This window comes from Oncorhynchus gorbuscha, unplaced genomic scaffold (genome assembly GCF_021184085.1).
Source record: "Oncorhynchus gorbuscha isolate QuinsamMale2020 ecotype Even-year unplaced genomic scaffold, OgorEven_v1.0 Un_scaffold_912, whole genome shotgun sequence".
In the NCBI taxonomy this organism is placed as follows: Eukaryota; Metazoa; Chordata; class Actinopteri; order Salmoniformes; family Salmonidae; genus Oncorhynchus; species Oncorhynchus gorbuscha.
In genome coordinates this window covers 142,329-156,801 of record NW_025745876.1, presented here as the reverse complement: position 1 = coordinate 156,801, position 14,473 = coordinate 142,329, and the positions used below count along the sequence as shown (strand labels likewise).

Below are 14,473 nucleotides of genomic sequence, written 5' to 3'. Positions count from 1 at the left end.
CTATGAGGCTAGCCAGACCACGCCACAGTAGGAAGGGAACAGGGAAGAGACAGGATGAGCATCCTAAAGGGAGCATCCTGGTGCTTCACCCACATTGTAACCATTTGGCCTGTTGACAGTATTTGCCTGAAAACAAAAAGGGGCATGGTGTTAAGCCTTAACGCTTGTAGAAAAGGAGCATTAAAAAGCACATCCCCTCTGGAGGATGGAACAACTGGTGTAGGGCTATGCTGTGTCTAGTCCTTAGTCCCTGGAGCACTAAGAGACCATGATGCACCACTGAGGGCTTCTGAAAAGACACTGCCAACATGACAGTGAGTGTTTGATTTTGTCCCAAATCCCCATAACATGTCGACAGCTGTGGAGGATTAGAAACTGGGCACAATTTATATTCCAGACCCCTTTTCTAAATAGTTTTCAATTATTTTGCCGTAATGACTTAATCCCATCGTGGACATGGTTCAATGTTCACATGCTTTATGGGTGGGGAAAAGGGTCAAATTAATTCAGCGGGATTGATAAAGCTAAGCCTCCCACCAGTGAATAATTTAGTGCAATGTTATTAGCTGCACATAAACAGACGTGCAGCATGGGGCTAAGCCTAAATGATGGGGATGTGTGAGAACTAATGAGCGACATTAGCATACACTAGCTTGTTTATTAATGTGCATGTTAAGAAAGAAGGAGGGTTCCTCCACAAAACCAGTTGTGACTCTGGAGCTGGTGTAGAGAAGATGTGCATGGCCAGGTGAAGTTGTGACTAGAGCTGGTGTAGAGAAGATGTGCATGGCCAGGTGAAGTTGTGACTCTAGAGCTGGTGTAGAGAAGATGTGCATGGCCAGGTGAAGTTGTGACTCTAGAGCTGGTGTAGAGAAGATGTGCTTGGCCAGGTGAAGTTGTGACTCTAGAGCTGGTGTAGAGAAGATGTGCATGGCCAGGTGAAGTTGTGACTCTAGAGCTGGTGTAGAGAAGATGTGCATGGCCAAGTGAAGTTGTGACTAGAGCTGGTGTAGAGAAGATGTGCATGGCCAGGTGAAGTTGTGACTAGAGCTGGTGTAGAGAAGATGTGCATGGCCAGGTGAAGTTGTGACTAGAGCTGGTGTAGAGATGTGCATGGCCAGGTGAAGTTGTGACTAGAGCTGGTGTAGAGAAGATGTGCATGGCAACAATAACATGGCACGACCATCTTGGAAACATTGAGCAGGCAAGGAGCCAAACCTATCTGGAATGAAATGGAGCCGGTGTGTTACTAGGCAGGGTATGGCATCCACAGGACTTTATATTACTGTACCCGAGGGCAGATTAATGCAGAGGGTGACCTCATTTATAAAGCAGCTCCTGTGATAATCCGGAGAAACATATCACACCTGCCTGCAGAGCATTACCAAGGCCAGGGAGGTTGAGGTAGCCCATCTTGTGCTAGCTAGGTAGACCAGTCTAAATCAGAAGGCGTAAATTAGTTTACAAGTCTGAAATGGCACCTCATTTCCTATAGTGCACTCCTTTGGGCAGAGTGCCAAGTGACTCAGGCCAACACAGAACTAGTGTACTTGCCCCCCCGGGGGCACGTTTTGAGTTTTGCCCTACCACTATTCAGCTGAATCAAATAATCAAAGCTTGATGAGTTGGTACTTTCTTATCAGTACTTTTAATGCACCGAGTAACCTGCATGTTCAGCTGCATGTTCAGAAGGCCTACATAAGGTTGGATTTGAATTGATTCTACAGGTAGGGTATTATAACAGACCAACTCATTTCTGGAAGCTTGGGGATATTGTGCCTGGCCCTTCCCTAGCATTCAACCATCTCCTCTAAAAGGGGAGGTAATCTTGTCTCAGGGCATGGGGGAAACAACACTTCATCTATGCCGGGGCACGCCTCCACTCCCGCCAGCGTTACCCCGGCAACAGTGAGGTATGGCAGAGAAAGACAAGTAGTAATAAAAGAATGAAACCAATAAAGGAGGGTTTTCTGCTTTCTTTTCATTGTCCTCTGATAGCAATGACATTCGAGGAATCTGTCCCTTAACGTTGTGACTGCCCTTACCGGTGTTGAAAATAACCGTATAATGCACGAGGACGGAGGCCTGCACATGCCTATTCAAACAACTGACATGAAATTAATATGAATGTAGCTTGGAGAGAATATCCCGGTGAGCGATGCAAGGTGAGCAGCATCAGGCTCGTCTCACAACACAATGGCGACCTGTCATTCAGGGCAGGTTGTGCAGAAAATACATTTGCCGGTTATTTTGGCAATACGCGTCACATACAGTGGGGCAAAAAAGTATTTATTTAGCCACCAATTGTGCAAGTTCTCCCACTTAAAAAGATGAGGCCTGTAATTTTCATCATAGGTACACTTCAACTATGACAGACAAAATTAGATTTTTTTTCTCTCCAGAAAATCACATTGTAGGATTTTTAATGAATTTATTTGCAAATTATGGTGGAAATAAGTATTTGGTCAGCTACAAACAAGCAAGATTTATGGCTCTCACAGACCTGTAACTTCTTCTTTAAGAGGCTCCTCAGTCCTCCACTCGTTACCTTTATTAATGGCGCCTGTTTGAACTTGTTATCAGTATTAAAGACACCTGTCCACAACCTCCACTATGAATGAATAATAGTGTTGTTTGACGTGACAAGGAATGAAAAAGACATGGAGGCGTTCATAGAATTAGGAATTACAATACTAATAGATTCTCAATGGAGGCATTCATAGAATTAAGAATTACAATACTAATAGATTCTCAATGGAGGCTTTCATAGAATTAGGAATTACAATACTAATAGATTCTCAATGGAGGCGTTCATAGAATTAGGAATTACAATACTAATAGATTCTCAATGGAGGCATTCATAGAATTAGGAATTACAATACTAATTGATTCTCAATGGAGGCGTTCATAGAATTAGGAATTACAATACTAATAGATTCTCAATGGAGGCATTCATAGAATTAGGAATTACAATACTAATAGATTCTCAATGGAGGCTTTCATAGAATTAGGAATTACAATACTAATAGATTCTCAATGGATTCTCAATGGAGCGTTCATAGAATTAGGAATTACAATACTAACAATTGCAGTCCTTGAGTGACAGGGGCGGGGTTGGTGAGAGGGAGCGAGACAACTCAAGTAGTGGAGTAAACTATAAAAACTAAGTGGCGTATAACATTTAACAAACCAAACACTGAAATACCGTTATAGAAAATAAAGTAAAGACCCAAACCCGGTCCGTGCATCAATAGCGGTATACCTAGTATATTGGTCCTAACCTAGGCCTAGCCTATATAATAGTGCCAACTAACTGCATGGCATACTTCAAGGCAGGGTTTCTGAACTACACCTTTTGGTTTTTCCACCTAACACGACACAGCTGACTCAAATAGTCAAAGCTTGATGAGTTGGTTATTTGAATCAGCTGTGTAGTGCAGGGGCAAAAACCAAAACGTACACCCAGCTTCAAGGGATAGGCCTACTTCACCACCCACCCTTGTATAAAAGAATGAGATACCTTCACGTATACCTAAAAAACAGTCTCAAGTCAAACAGTGGAAAAGATGGGCACCATTTAATGAAATGGAATAATATGGTGCCACTGACAATCTTTCCAATTCAAATGGGACTGAGGCCTGCGGTTTTCTCTGAACGCATATAGTGGGATCGACACAACAGCCCCTTTAAGTCTAAAACCTGCAGACACTGATATTTTGGGTTAACAATCCCTTTAAATCAACGGCATCCGAGGGATGTGAAGTCAGTGAGTTACAGGCAGGGTGGTTGGGAGATATGGGCTCCCAACCACCCTGCCTGTATATACCACTCAACAGGAATGAGACACCACATCAAGTGAGCCGTTAATGAGCAGTATTGATGAAGCCATCTCAATAGCTGAACACTAGTCAACTTTGTCCAATTCAAGAGAGTAGCCCGAGGTAGAGGTCTGTTTAATTTCTAAGAAATCTAATTGGTTGTGTGCGTGCGCACGTGTTTGTTTCCAGGCACAATTTTAATGGTTTCCCACCAAATGTGATTAAAACGATATTGAATAAACATACATCTTTTCCGCAGGTACGCCGGCCACCCCAAAGAGAGGAATGATTAACAGTGTTTTCATGCATGGGCAGGCAGCTCAGGAGGGTCAGGGCATAATGAAATGTTTTCATGTTTAATGCACAAAAGGAGGACTTGTTAAAGGCTCTCCCTTCAATGGCATTCAGACAATCTGTCAAATCCAGTTTTAATTAGAGACATGTTTTGAATGGGAGATGAGATGGCCTGGCTGGAGTACGGGTTATTCTTCTGTGAGACTGTTTTTAATTCATGTTCATGTGAGGGAAGAGGTTCAGCGTGAGGATTATTGATCAGTGTGTGACAGCGACCAAACAAAATGAATTACAGTGTGGAAGTCATTTGTTCTTCTGTAATCATAGCTGTATTACAAACGGCCAAAGAAAGCTCACAGAGCATTGAATGACGTGAAGCTGGCTGCAACACTGGTAAAGATGCCACACAGTTGGTTGCACTGAACTGATAAGTACAATAAACACAATATAACAGATATGGTGGCAGACCCCCAAGACATGTTGGCTGTGAGGATTATGATGGAGCAGCTCCTGCCTTTACCCATCGAAGGCAGCGGAATAGAATGCAAATTAAACTAGTTGAAATGGTGGTGGGAAGTTGATAATGACACAGTCCTGCCTACAGGCAGGCAAACATGTATCCCTCAAACTGCTGTTTAAGAGAGGAATGATGAAAGGCTTACACAATTGAAAACACACGTGCATTCCTACACTAGGGGACATTATCACCAGACCATTGTGACTGAAGGGGGCTTTATCACCAGGCACTGAAGGCAGGCTCTCAATGTGTCACACTGGCTTCTCCTGAAGCACGTCAGGGCAGCAACAGCCCACTTTATAGAGCCATTCATTTGCTCACTAAATTACATCTGAAATTCTCCTGAAAAGGCTGATTGTGTCAAACAAGTCCAGGGAAACTAGTTTGACACCACTTTGCTTGACAACTGCTGCCAAGCGACAATAGCCCAATAAGAAAAGGTAGCTTGAAAACGGTTGGAAATAACAAAAGGAGCTAATCCAAGGCCCCTAGTCCTTTGTTGAACACTGGTGGTGTGCAGGACCGTACACAGACCTTTCAGGGGACAGGTGATAAAAAGAAAAAGCACCATATAAAAAATGTGTTCTTTCAGAATTCATATGTAGAAATGTATAACATACTGTACAAACTGCTTCTGTAGCTAGTTATATTTTAGCATAGGCCTATTTATTAAGGCATCACACTCACTCATCACAAATTGCAAGCTCGTTCGTTACATTTGAATCATTTAGCAGACTTACAGGAGCAATTGGGGTTAAGGGGGTTGATCAAGGGCACAGACTGATTTTTCACCAAGTCTGCTCAGTGATTAGAACCAATGACCTCTCTGTTACTGTTACTGACCCAATGTTCTTAACCACTACCTGCCACCCAGTGTGGCCCAAAGACATGATGGACATGGGGAAAAGAGGGTAGGCTATCAGCTGAACATGGATGTTGATGACGATGAATGTAAATCTGCTAGTTAGCTAGACCTATCATTTTTTTTTACTGGTTATGATTTATCTTCAATGCTTTTAAATAATATCTTCATAATATAGCCATGATATTTGGTTGGCTGGCTAGTGGCTAGTGTGGATATTTTAGTATATGGTGGCTAGCTAGCGTCTAGACCCGTGGTTGGCAAAATGTGTGTGTGTGTGTGTGTGTGTGTGTGTGTGTGTGTGTGTGTGTGTGTGTGTGTGTGTGTGTGTGTGTGTGTGTGTGTGTGGGGTGGGGGATTCAACTTACTCTTGAAAGTTGTAATAGTAGAATGCAAAATGGTTATTCCTCGACCTAATAAGAATCACAGTTTGAATTGAAAGGCTTTTCTACTTGGCTTTGAACTGATCAAGCCTGGAGTCAATGTTAAATGTAGCCTATAGAATGAATCGATTTCATTAACACAGCTTATATTTCACAATTTTTAGGGACACTAATGGTTCCAAGAAAATGCAGAGTAATGTATTAAAATATTCCTAAGAGCTTAGGGCGGCAAGGTAGCCTATTGGTTAGAGCGTTGGACAAGTAACTGGAAGGTTTCAAGTTCAAACCCCCGAGCTGACACGGTACAAATCTGTCGTTCTGCCCCTGAACAAGCAGTTAACCCACTGTTCCTGTTTGAATGATGCCTGAGTATAACAGAACTCATATGGCAGGCAGGCAAAAACCTGAGAAGAAATCCAAACAGGAAGTGAGAAATCTGAGGTTGGTCCTATTGAATTCACAGTGGGATATGAATGAAGTTGCACTTCCTATGACTTCCACTAGATGTCAACCATCTTTAGAAAGTTGAATGAGGCTTCTACTGTGTGGGGGCCTGGAATAAGAGCTGAATGAGTCAGGTTACTGGCAGAGCCGACCTGTAATATAATAACACACATTGTGAGATTGGTAAGCTAGTGAAATGAGGGATGCACGATATATCGGTGAACATATCGGAATCGGACGATATTAGCTAAAAATGCCACAATCAGCATCGGCACGATGTCTAGTTTAATGGCGATATGCAAAACCGATGTCAAAGCTGATGTGCATACCTAGCTAACGTAATGACGCCACAAAAAACACAGTGCTACACAGAACAAAATCTGAAAAATACTAAGCACAGACTTCCAACAACTAAACAAGTTCAAGTCGAGCAGTCATTTGAAAGAGTAAGGAAATTTCAGCGAGACAAGTCAAAGGCAAAATCCATTAACGCCAAGATAACGGAATTCATTTTCCTTGTTGCCCTACCAGAGTTACACAGTATTGTTGAAACTCACATCTATGAGTTACTTGCTATGTTACTGCCATTAGCTTCACGGCTGACATTTGGACCAGCGATGTCAGCCCCATGAGCATGCTGAGTCTGACAGCAACAGTGGGACGACAAGGATTTCATACTGAGGAAAGCCGTATTGCATGCTCAAGAATGTGCTGTTTCTCATACCACTGCTGCCATTTCAATGGCTTTTGGGAACATGTTTGAAACATGAACACACTCCTAGCGCCATTCGAACAGACTCAAGAAATAAGCTAATCAACTGCGTATGTAGCAGACGGGATACCCTTTGTCATGGCATTGAAAGGCCTGCTCAACAAAACCCCACAGTCTGTATCGGCAGTTAAAACTTGCAAAAGTACTCGAGGCTGTGAACAAGCGATTCGGTGGCATTCTCTCTGAGCCTCTATACTGTGTCGCCATGTTTGGCAGCATGAGTGAAGGATGCTTTGTTGCGAAATAGGAAGCCGATTCTAGATTTAATTTTGGATTGGAGATGCTTAATGTGAGTCAGGAAGGAGTTTACAGTCTAGTCAGACACCTAGGTATTTGTAGTTGTTCACATATTCTAAGTCAGAACCGTCCAGAGTAGTGATGCTGGACGGGTGGTCAGGTGCGGGCAGCGATCGGTTGAAGAGCATGGAGGCCACGGAAGGAGAGTTGTATGGCATTGAAGCTTGTCTGGAGGTTTGTTAACACAGTGTCCAAAGGCCAGAGGTATACAGAATGGTGTTGTCTGCGTAGAGGTGGATCAGAGAATCACCAACAGCAAGAGCGACATCATTGATGTATACAGAGAAGAGAGTCGGCTCGAGAATTGAACCCTGTGGCACCCCCATAGAGACTGCAAGAAGTCCGGACAACAGGCCCTCCGATTTGACACACTGAACTCTATCAGATAAGTCGTTGGTGAACCAGGCGAGGCAGTCATTTGAGAAACCAAGGCTGTTGAGTCAGTTGATAAGAATGTGGTGATTGACAGAGTCGAAAGTCTTGGCCAGGTCGATGAATACGGCTGCAAAGTATAGTCTCTTATCGATGGTGGTTATGCTATCGTTTAGGACCTTGAGCATGGCTGAGGTGCATCCCATGAGCAGCTCTGAAACCAGATTGCATAGCGGAGAAGGTACGGTGGGATTCGAAATGGTCGGTAATCTTTTTTTAAACTTGGCTTTCGAAGACCTTAGAAAGGCAGGGTAGGATGGATATAGGTCTGTAGCAATGTGGGTCTAGAGTGTCTCCTTCGAATATGACCGGCAACTTTCCTATCTTTGGGAATCTCAGACGATACAAACAAGAGGTTGAACAAGCTAGTAATAGGGGTTGCAACAATTTCGGCAGATCATTTTAGAAAGAGAGGGTGCAGATTGTCTTGCCCAGCTGATTTGTAGGTGTCCAGATGTTGCAGCTCTTTCAGAACATCAGCTATCTGGATTTGGGTGAAGGAGAAATGGGGGTGGTTTGGGCGAGTTGCTGTGGGGGGTGCAGGGCTGTTGACCGGGGTAGGGGTAGCCAGGTGGAACGCATGGCCTTAGCTTTCCTAACTGCCTGTGTATATTGGTTCCTAACTTCCCTGAAAAGTTGCATATCAAGGGGGTTATTCGACACAAAAGCCTAATGTGAAAGGACCCAGCCAAACTGATCCCTGGCCTTGACCCTATCCCAATGTGAAAGGAGCCAGTAATGAAACCTTAAGATCTGAGAAAAGTTTATGACACTGCTTCACTGCTCAACCTTTCACACCATCTCCTGGTGTTGTTGTTTCCTTCATAAATAACCCCTGGTGTGAGTGGTCCAGTTATGGTGGGAGAGGTTCCCAGTTTCCAACATACTATTCATTAGACTATTTATTTTCTCACTTGCTCCTTCTACCTGAAGTGTGGACTCGTTCTATCCCCCTCTCTAGCTAGGTTTCCATGCGAATATTCAAAACTCCACATGAAAAAAATATGCACATCTTCCCCGCCAGTGGTGAGCCACCAAACTGACTTTTTGCTGATGACAGTGCACACAAAATGTACTTTTTTTTTGCTTTACTTTTCATGTACCAAATAATAGTTGTCAGGAAAACTGTTGAGTTAAATAGTAAATGTGTCTACTCTGGTCTTGGCACATGCGCTCTAGCCAACCGCTCTCTAGCCAACTGCTCACAGTGCAGGTAGGCCGTGCGGGTGGGCCGTGCGGGTAGGCTAACCTACATGATGAGATTATGGACAAGACTAAGAGCGAGAATATTTTTTGTAGAACGGCAGTTAAGCGTCGACCATGTTCCTAGAAGACTCTGGCACTTTCACCAGCCTGTGAAGTTCATCTGCAGACTAATACACTGCATGGTTTCCCCGAGTTGTAGCGGGAGGACCACACACACCATATAATCACGGCACTTTGATATGGTCATTATAACAATATATCAGCACTTCTACTGCCATTTCTCACATAACTAATTTTACGGACAAAAAGATCAAACCATGTCGAGCGAACAAATTTGGAATTTAGCAAAATTGTACCAAAACTTCCTGTGTCCATAACAGCTGTCCTGATTTTGTTTTATACGGTAGGACTTTACAGGCAAAAACTGTGGCTAGAAACGTGGTAAATGACAAAGCATTTGGCTGGAGGGAGTTTCCATCATAGCCCTTACACCAGTACATTACTTCCATTCATCCATGCACACTTTTGGGGAATCTGGCGGATATTCATTAAGACTAGAAACATGGCTGCCTATAAGTTTCTGCTTTATCCAACCACTGTCGTTGTCTTGAATACTGAATGTGGAACTGAAAAGGAGCCGGCAGCAGAGTTGCACCAGGCCTCCTTTACTTCCTACTTAATTTGGGAGTTAAGTCCCATGGGCATCACCTAAACATTTGTGGAGGCTGCTGAGGGGAGGATGGCTTATAATATTGGAAACCATGTGTTTGTTTCCATTCCACTGCTTCCACTCCAGCCTTTACCACAAGCCTGTCCTCCCCAATTAAGGTGCCACCAGCCTCCTGTGCTAGGCATAGGCCTGCATTGAAGTGTTATGTGACAGACAGTCACACTATCTGAAACTGAAGGAACCAACAGCCTGTCAGAATAAAGAGCAAGTAAACAAGGAAAGGAAGCTGGGAGTTGGCGGTTGTCTCTCTGTAATCTAGCTACTAAAATGACACAGCCCGCCAGGCAGTCCGCCCTGCCCTGACCCTGCCATAAGCATCTCATAGCTGGGCTAGTAAGCTAGTGTCATCTGCTATGGCTAGTTTATAACTAAAGTTCTCCGTCCTCGGCATAAAGAGGAGACAAGTCAAACCTGTTTTTATGATTTCTGGAAGATCAATGTTTTTGGACTCATTCAGAAGGTTTTACCTGATTAAGTAGAAGATGCAAACTATTGTAAATTAATGTTTAAAGTTCCAGTGTGGGCTTTTTTTTATTTCACCTTTATTTAACCAGGTAGGCAAGTTGAGAACAAGTTCTCATTTACAATTGCGACCTGGCCAAGATAAAGCAAAACAGTTTGCCACATAAAACGACACAGTTACACATGGAGTAAAACAAACATTACAGTCAATAATAGAGTATAAACAAGTCTATATACGATGTGAGCAAATGAGGTGAGATAAGGGAGGTACAGGCAAAAAAAGGCCATGGTGGCAAAGTAAATACAATATAACAAGTAAAACACAGGAATGGTAGATTTGCAGTGGAAGAATGTGCAAAGTAGAAATAAAAATAATGGGGTGCAAAGGAGCTAAATAAAGAAAGAAATACAATAAATACAGTAGGGAAAGAGGTAGTTGTTTGGGCTAAATTATAGGTGGGCTATGTACAGGTGCAGTAATCTGTGAGCTGCTCTGACAGTTGGTGTTTCAAGAGAAGTTGTCTGGCCTACACAGATCATCAAAGTTTAAACATGGAAGCTTCTGGACATGTTTAGAGTAGCATGCCACACAATCAATTGAATATGTGCTAAGTATCAAATCACTATGCAACTAACTACCACCTAAACGTGTGCACGGAACCTAATGTTAACAGTCCTCTCAGCCATATAAATGAATAGCTAATGCTCTGCTCTCAGCTGTGTAGGCAAATAAATAAAAAAGCTGTGTTGGCATGTTATAGTGGTTGTCATAGCAACCAAATATGGGGGGGAGGCGGCCATAGAAATTGAGTACAGTAGCTAGCAAACGTTAGCTAACTAACAAAGCCCAATACAATAAACCCAACTAGCTATGTAGCTTGCATGTTAGCTTGTTGACACTGGCTGTATAGGCTAGTGCTATACTCACTTGTTCCTTAGCACCTGCCAGGCAGCCTCGATGTCCGCATACAGGTTCTTTTCTGACGGTTTCCCGCTGCTGACACCGTAGCCCGAATAATCATACGAGAAGACGTTGCAGTTTATCCTCGAACCGAGGCCGATGTAAAAACTGCACATTTGGCCTAAGTCCACTGCGTTACCGTGGGAAAAGAGCAACGTGTACCGGCTGTTGGGTGCGCATCGTACAAACATGCAACCCAGTCGGTTTCCCCGACTGGTTCTGGTGTTGAACACCTCGACAGCGTCCAGTTCACGTTGGGAGTACTGCCAGTCTGCTCGCTCGGTTAGATGCAGGCTACTCGTCCCGTTAGCATCGGTGTGTACGGAGTACGTGGGTTCGGGAGGGAGAAAGGCTAGTTTGGATGCGATGCGACTGGGACAGGGCGGGCAACAGAATAGCCAGCATAGTTCGCCGAGGGAAAAACCATTCATCCTTGGGCCTTGTTCGGGCATTGAGGCTCGATAGACGCTTTTTCTTTGTAACACCAGCAAATGTATCCAGCTATGTTTTTTTTATCTATCTGGTAACAAAATAACAATAAAATATTTCGTAAGGAGCCAAACTAGCTGGCCACCTAGTACTAGCTAGGCTAGTAGCTGGCTAACTGGTTTCTCCTTTGTATAGCTTGGTAGCTAACGTGATTTACAAAACTCAGAAAGTCGTTAACATGGTTAACGATTTTTTTTGTGTCTACAGAAGCGATATAACTTGCTTGTTATCATACAATTTCAAAACGTTGGTCGAATAATTAAGCTTATGTCAAACGTAAACGTCGAGTTAGCAGGCTAATACAATGTATGCAGCCATATCTTTCAGCAGTAACGACAAATATACGATTTCCGGTCGAACCGGATATCCTTTCGCACTTTTTCGTCAAAATCATGTTGATGACAGAACCGTAGTAGCAATAATATGCATATTATATAGTCACTTACTTGATAGTAGGCTATTATTGAAATATGAGTGTTTTCTCTAATGCATATGAAATCATGCAACAGCTTTGTTCATGCTAGCTACATCAATAGTTTGCCTGAAACCACAGTTTGAATGGAAAGAGTGTTGCTTTTCCTGTAATTGCATCTGAATAAATGCACATTCGTTGTCGATCCATTGGGTTGGAAACAAACATGCAAATTGCTGTGAAAACGGACATTTTAAGGACCAGAAATGTAAATGGGTTTAGAATATTCATTGAGAAAATGGAATGCATGTGAGAATGATAGGTGGCGGTATATGCATCCTGTCAGTTTGGTTGTGATCACCCACCCCCAAATGTTGCTTAATGCTCAGCATTAAAGGCTAGTAAATGTCTGACATACAGATTCGAGGTCGGAAAGGGCAGCGAGTAGTGTGGAAGAAATGGAGAAAAAGTTGGTGAAGCAACAATATGGGTGTCAGTTCTGATATTATGGAGCAGGAAGATAATGGTCAATGACCAGAATGGTCAGTAGTGGAAAGACATATGTTACCTTCCCCAGTTTCTGTGTTTTGGATGTTTTGTTTTGGATGTTTTGTTTTGGATGTGTTTGTGTGTATTTCAGGAAGGCTTCCTGGATTTTAAGCAGCTGATTGGTTGGCCCAATCGGTGATTGGAGCTCTGAACCCTCCCTCTCTCGTCAGGGGAAACAGCTGTTTTTAATTACCAACTCCTTCTCCAGCTGGATAAAAGCCAGTGTTCCTTTATCAAAAGAAGGGAGCTTCTTTGATGTGCTGTGTTGGTTGTTTCCCAGTGACAGTTTTGTTGAAGGTATTTTGTAGCTGCTACTTCTGAGGTAGGGCTTAGTGGTTTTTTAAATCCCTATAGGACTCAGTGTTTTTGATTATTGGAATGTTTCACTTTATGTTAGTAATTATTCTGTGTTTGTTCCCAGGGGGGAAGAAGGGACCTTGGGAGTGTTTAGGGAAGAGGCCTGCAGGCATACATAACCTGTAGTATTTACTGTCTATGCTCACCAGGTAAGACCTGGGCAGACCACCCCTTGTATTTTGGTTAGCATGCCAGGAGGTGCTAAAAGGTTAGGTAGGAGAGGGGACTCTAACTTTGCTTTGGTTCTGTCCAGCCCCTTTTCCCCCACATTACTGTGTTAAGGAAATAAATTCCCTGTAAATGGTAATATTCTCTGCCATCCTTACCTGCATCTACAATCACATACATCTTTCACTCCATGGGGAGTTGAGTTGTAGCAGGGTGTTGTGTTCCCCCCCCCCCCTCCACTCCCCTCCGAGAGGTGTACGTAACAACATAGGAAGAGCGATCGTACTACAGAAAGCATTGGAGCATCTAGTAAAGAAAGCATAAAGAGGACCAAAGTAGAAAGCAAGAGTGGTGATGGTGTTAAGACAGGGCCTTACACCCTATCCAACTAACGCCATAGAGAAAGAGGTAGGTCAAGTTAAATTAGCTTGGTTCATTGGACATGGTAGATTGCTTGTATTGTGATAGCCAGGCTCAGCAAGAGAAGATTCAGAAAATGGAAAGAAGATTAAAAGACCTGTCCCTGGTGCTTATGCTAGGTTGAGGGGAGTCATCACTGGGGTCTCATCTTACCAATTGGCCTGGACCCCTTATTGTCAACACGGCGCCTCGCTGATCCATCGCGACTGGTCTGCTGACGTAAATGTCCGATTGGGGTGGCAGGGTAGCCTAGTGGTTAGAGTGTTGGACGAGTAACCAGAAGGCTGCAAGTTCAAATCCGCGAGCTGACAAGGTACAAATCTGTCGTTCTGCCCTTGAACAGGCAGTTTAACCCACTGTTCCTAGGCCGTCATTGAAAATAATTTGTTCTTAACTGACTTGCCTAGTTAAATAAAGGTAAAATAAAATGGTTTCAACAGGCCTTTCCGTTGCGATGTCGCCGAAGACCCATCTCCTGGCCCGCTAGCTTTCTCAACGCAGTGTCTCTGGCTTGCCTAGCGTAGTAGCGACTACAGAACGGCTCCCTGACTATCCTATTGCTGCTCGTTAGACCTTATGATCACTCGGCTACACAGCTGTTACCTGCTGGACTGTTCATTAACACTACCTCTTTGTTTATCTGTCGACCCCAGCCTCGAACTCAGGCCCTGTGTGTACTAACTGACCCCCTTTGCCCATTCATCACCATTTAGCTGTTGTCCTAGCTCTCCCTACCAATACCTGTCATCTCTTGTCACTCAATGCTGAGGTTTATCGCCAGTGTGCTCACATCCTACCATACCCTTGTCTGTACACTATGCCCTGAATCTATTCCACCACGCCCAGAAATCTCCTTTTATTCTCTGTTCCCAAACCACTAGACAACCAGTTCTTATAGCC

The 14,473-nt window shown here is 43.5% G+C and overlaps 1 protein-coding gene across 1 annotated transcript in view; it reads right to left on the bottom strand.

Moving 5' to 3' along the window:
- LOC124020797 (alpha/beta hydrolase domain-containing protein 17C) overlaps positions 1-12,038 on the bottom strand; it is a 32,985-nt gene extending 20,947 nt beyond the window's left edge. Inside the window, exon 1 of the mRNA XM_046336069.1 lies at positions 11,146-12,038. Coding sequence (XP_046192025.1) covers positions 11,146-11,630 — 485 coding nt within the window. The 5' untranslated portion in view covers positions 11,631-12,038. The remainder of the gene's footprint in view (positions 1-11,145) is intronic.
- Between the last annotated feature and the right edge of the window lie 2,435 nt (positions 12,039-14,473).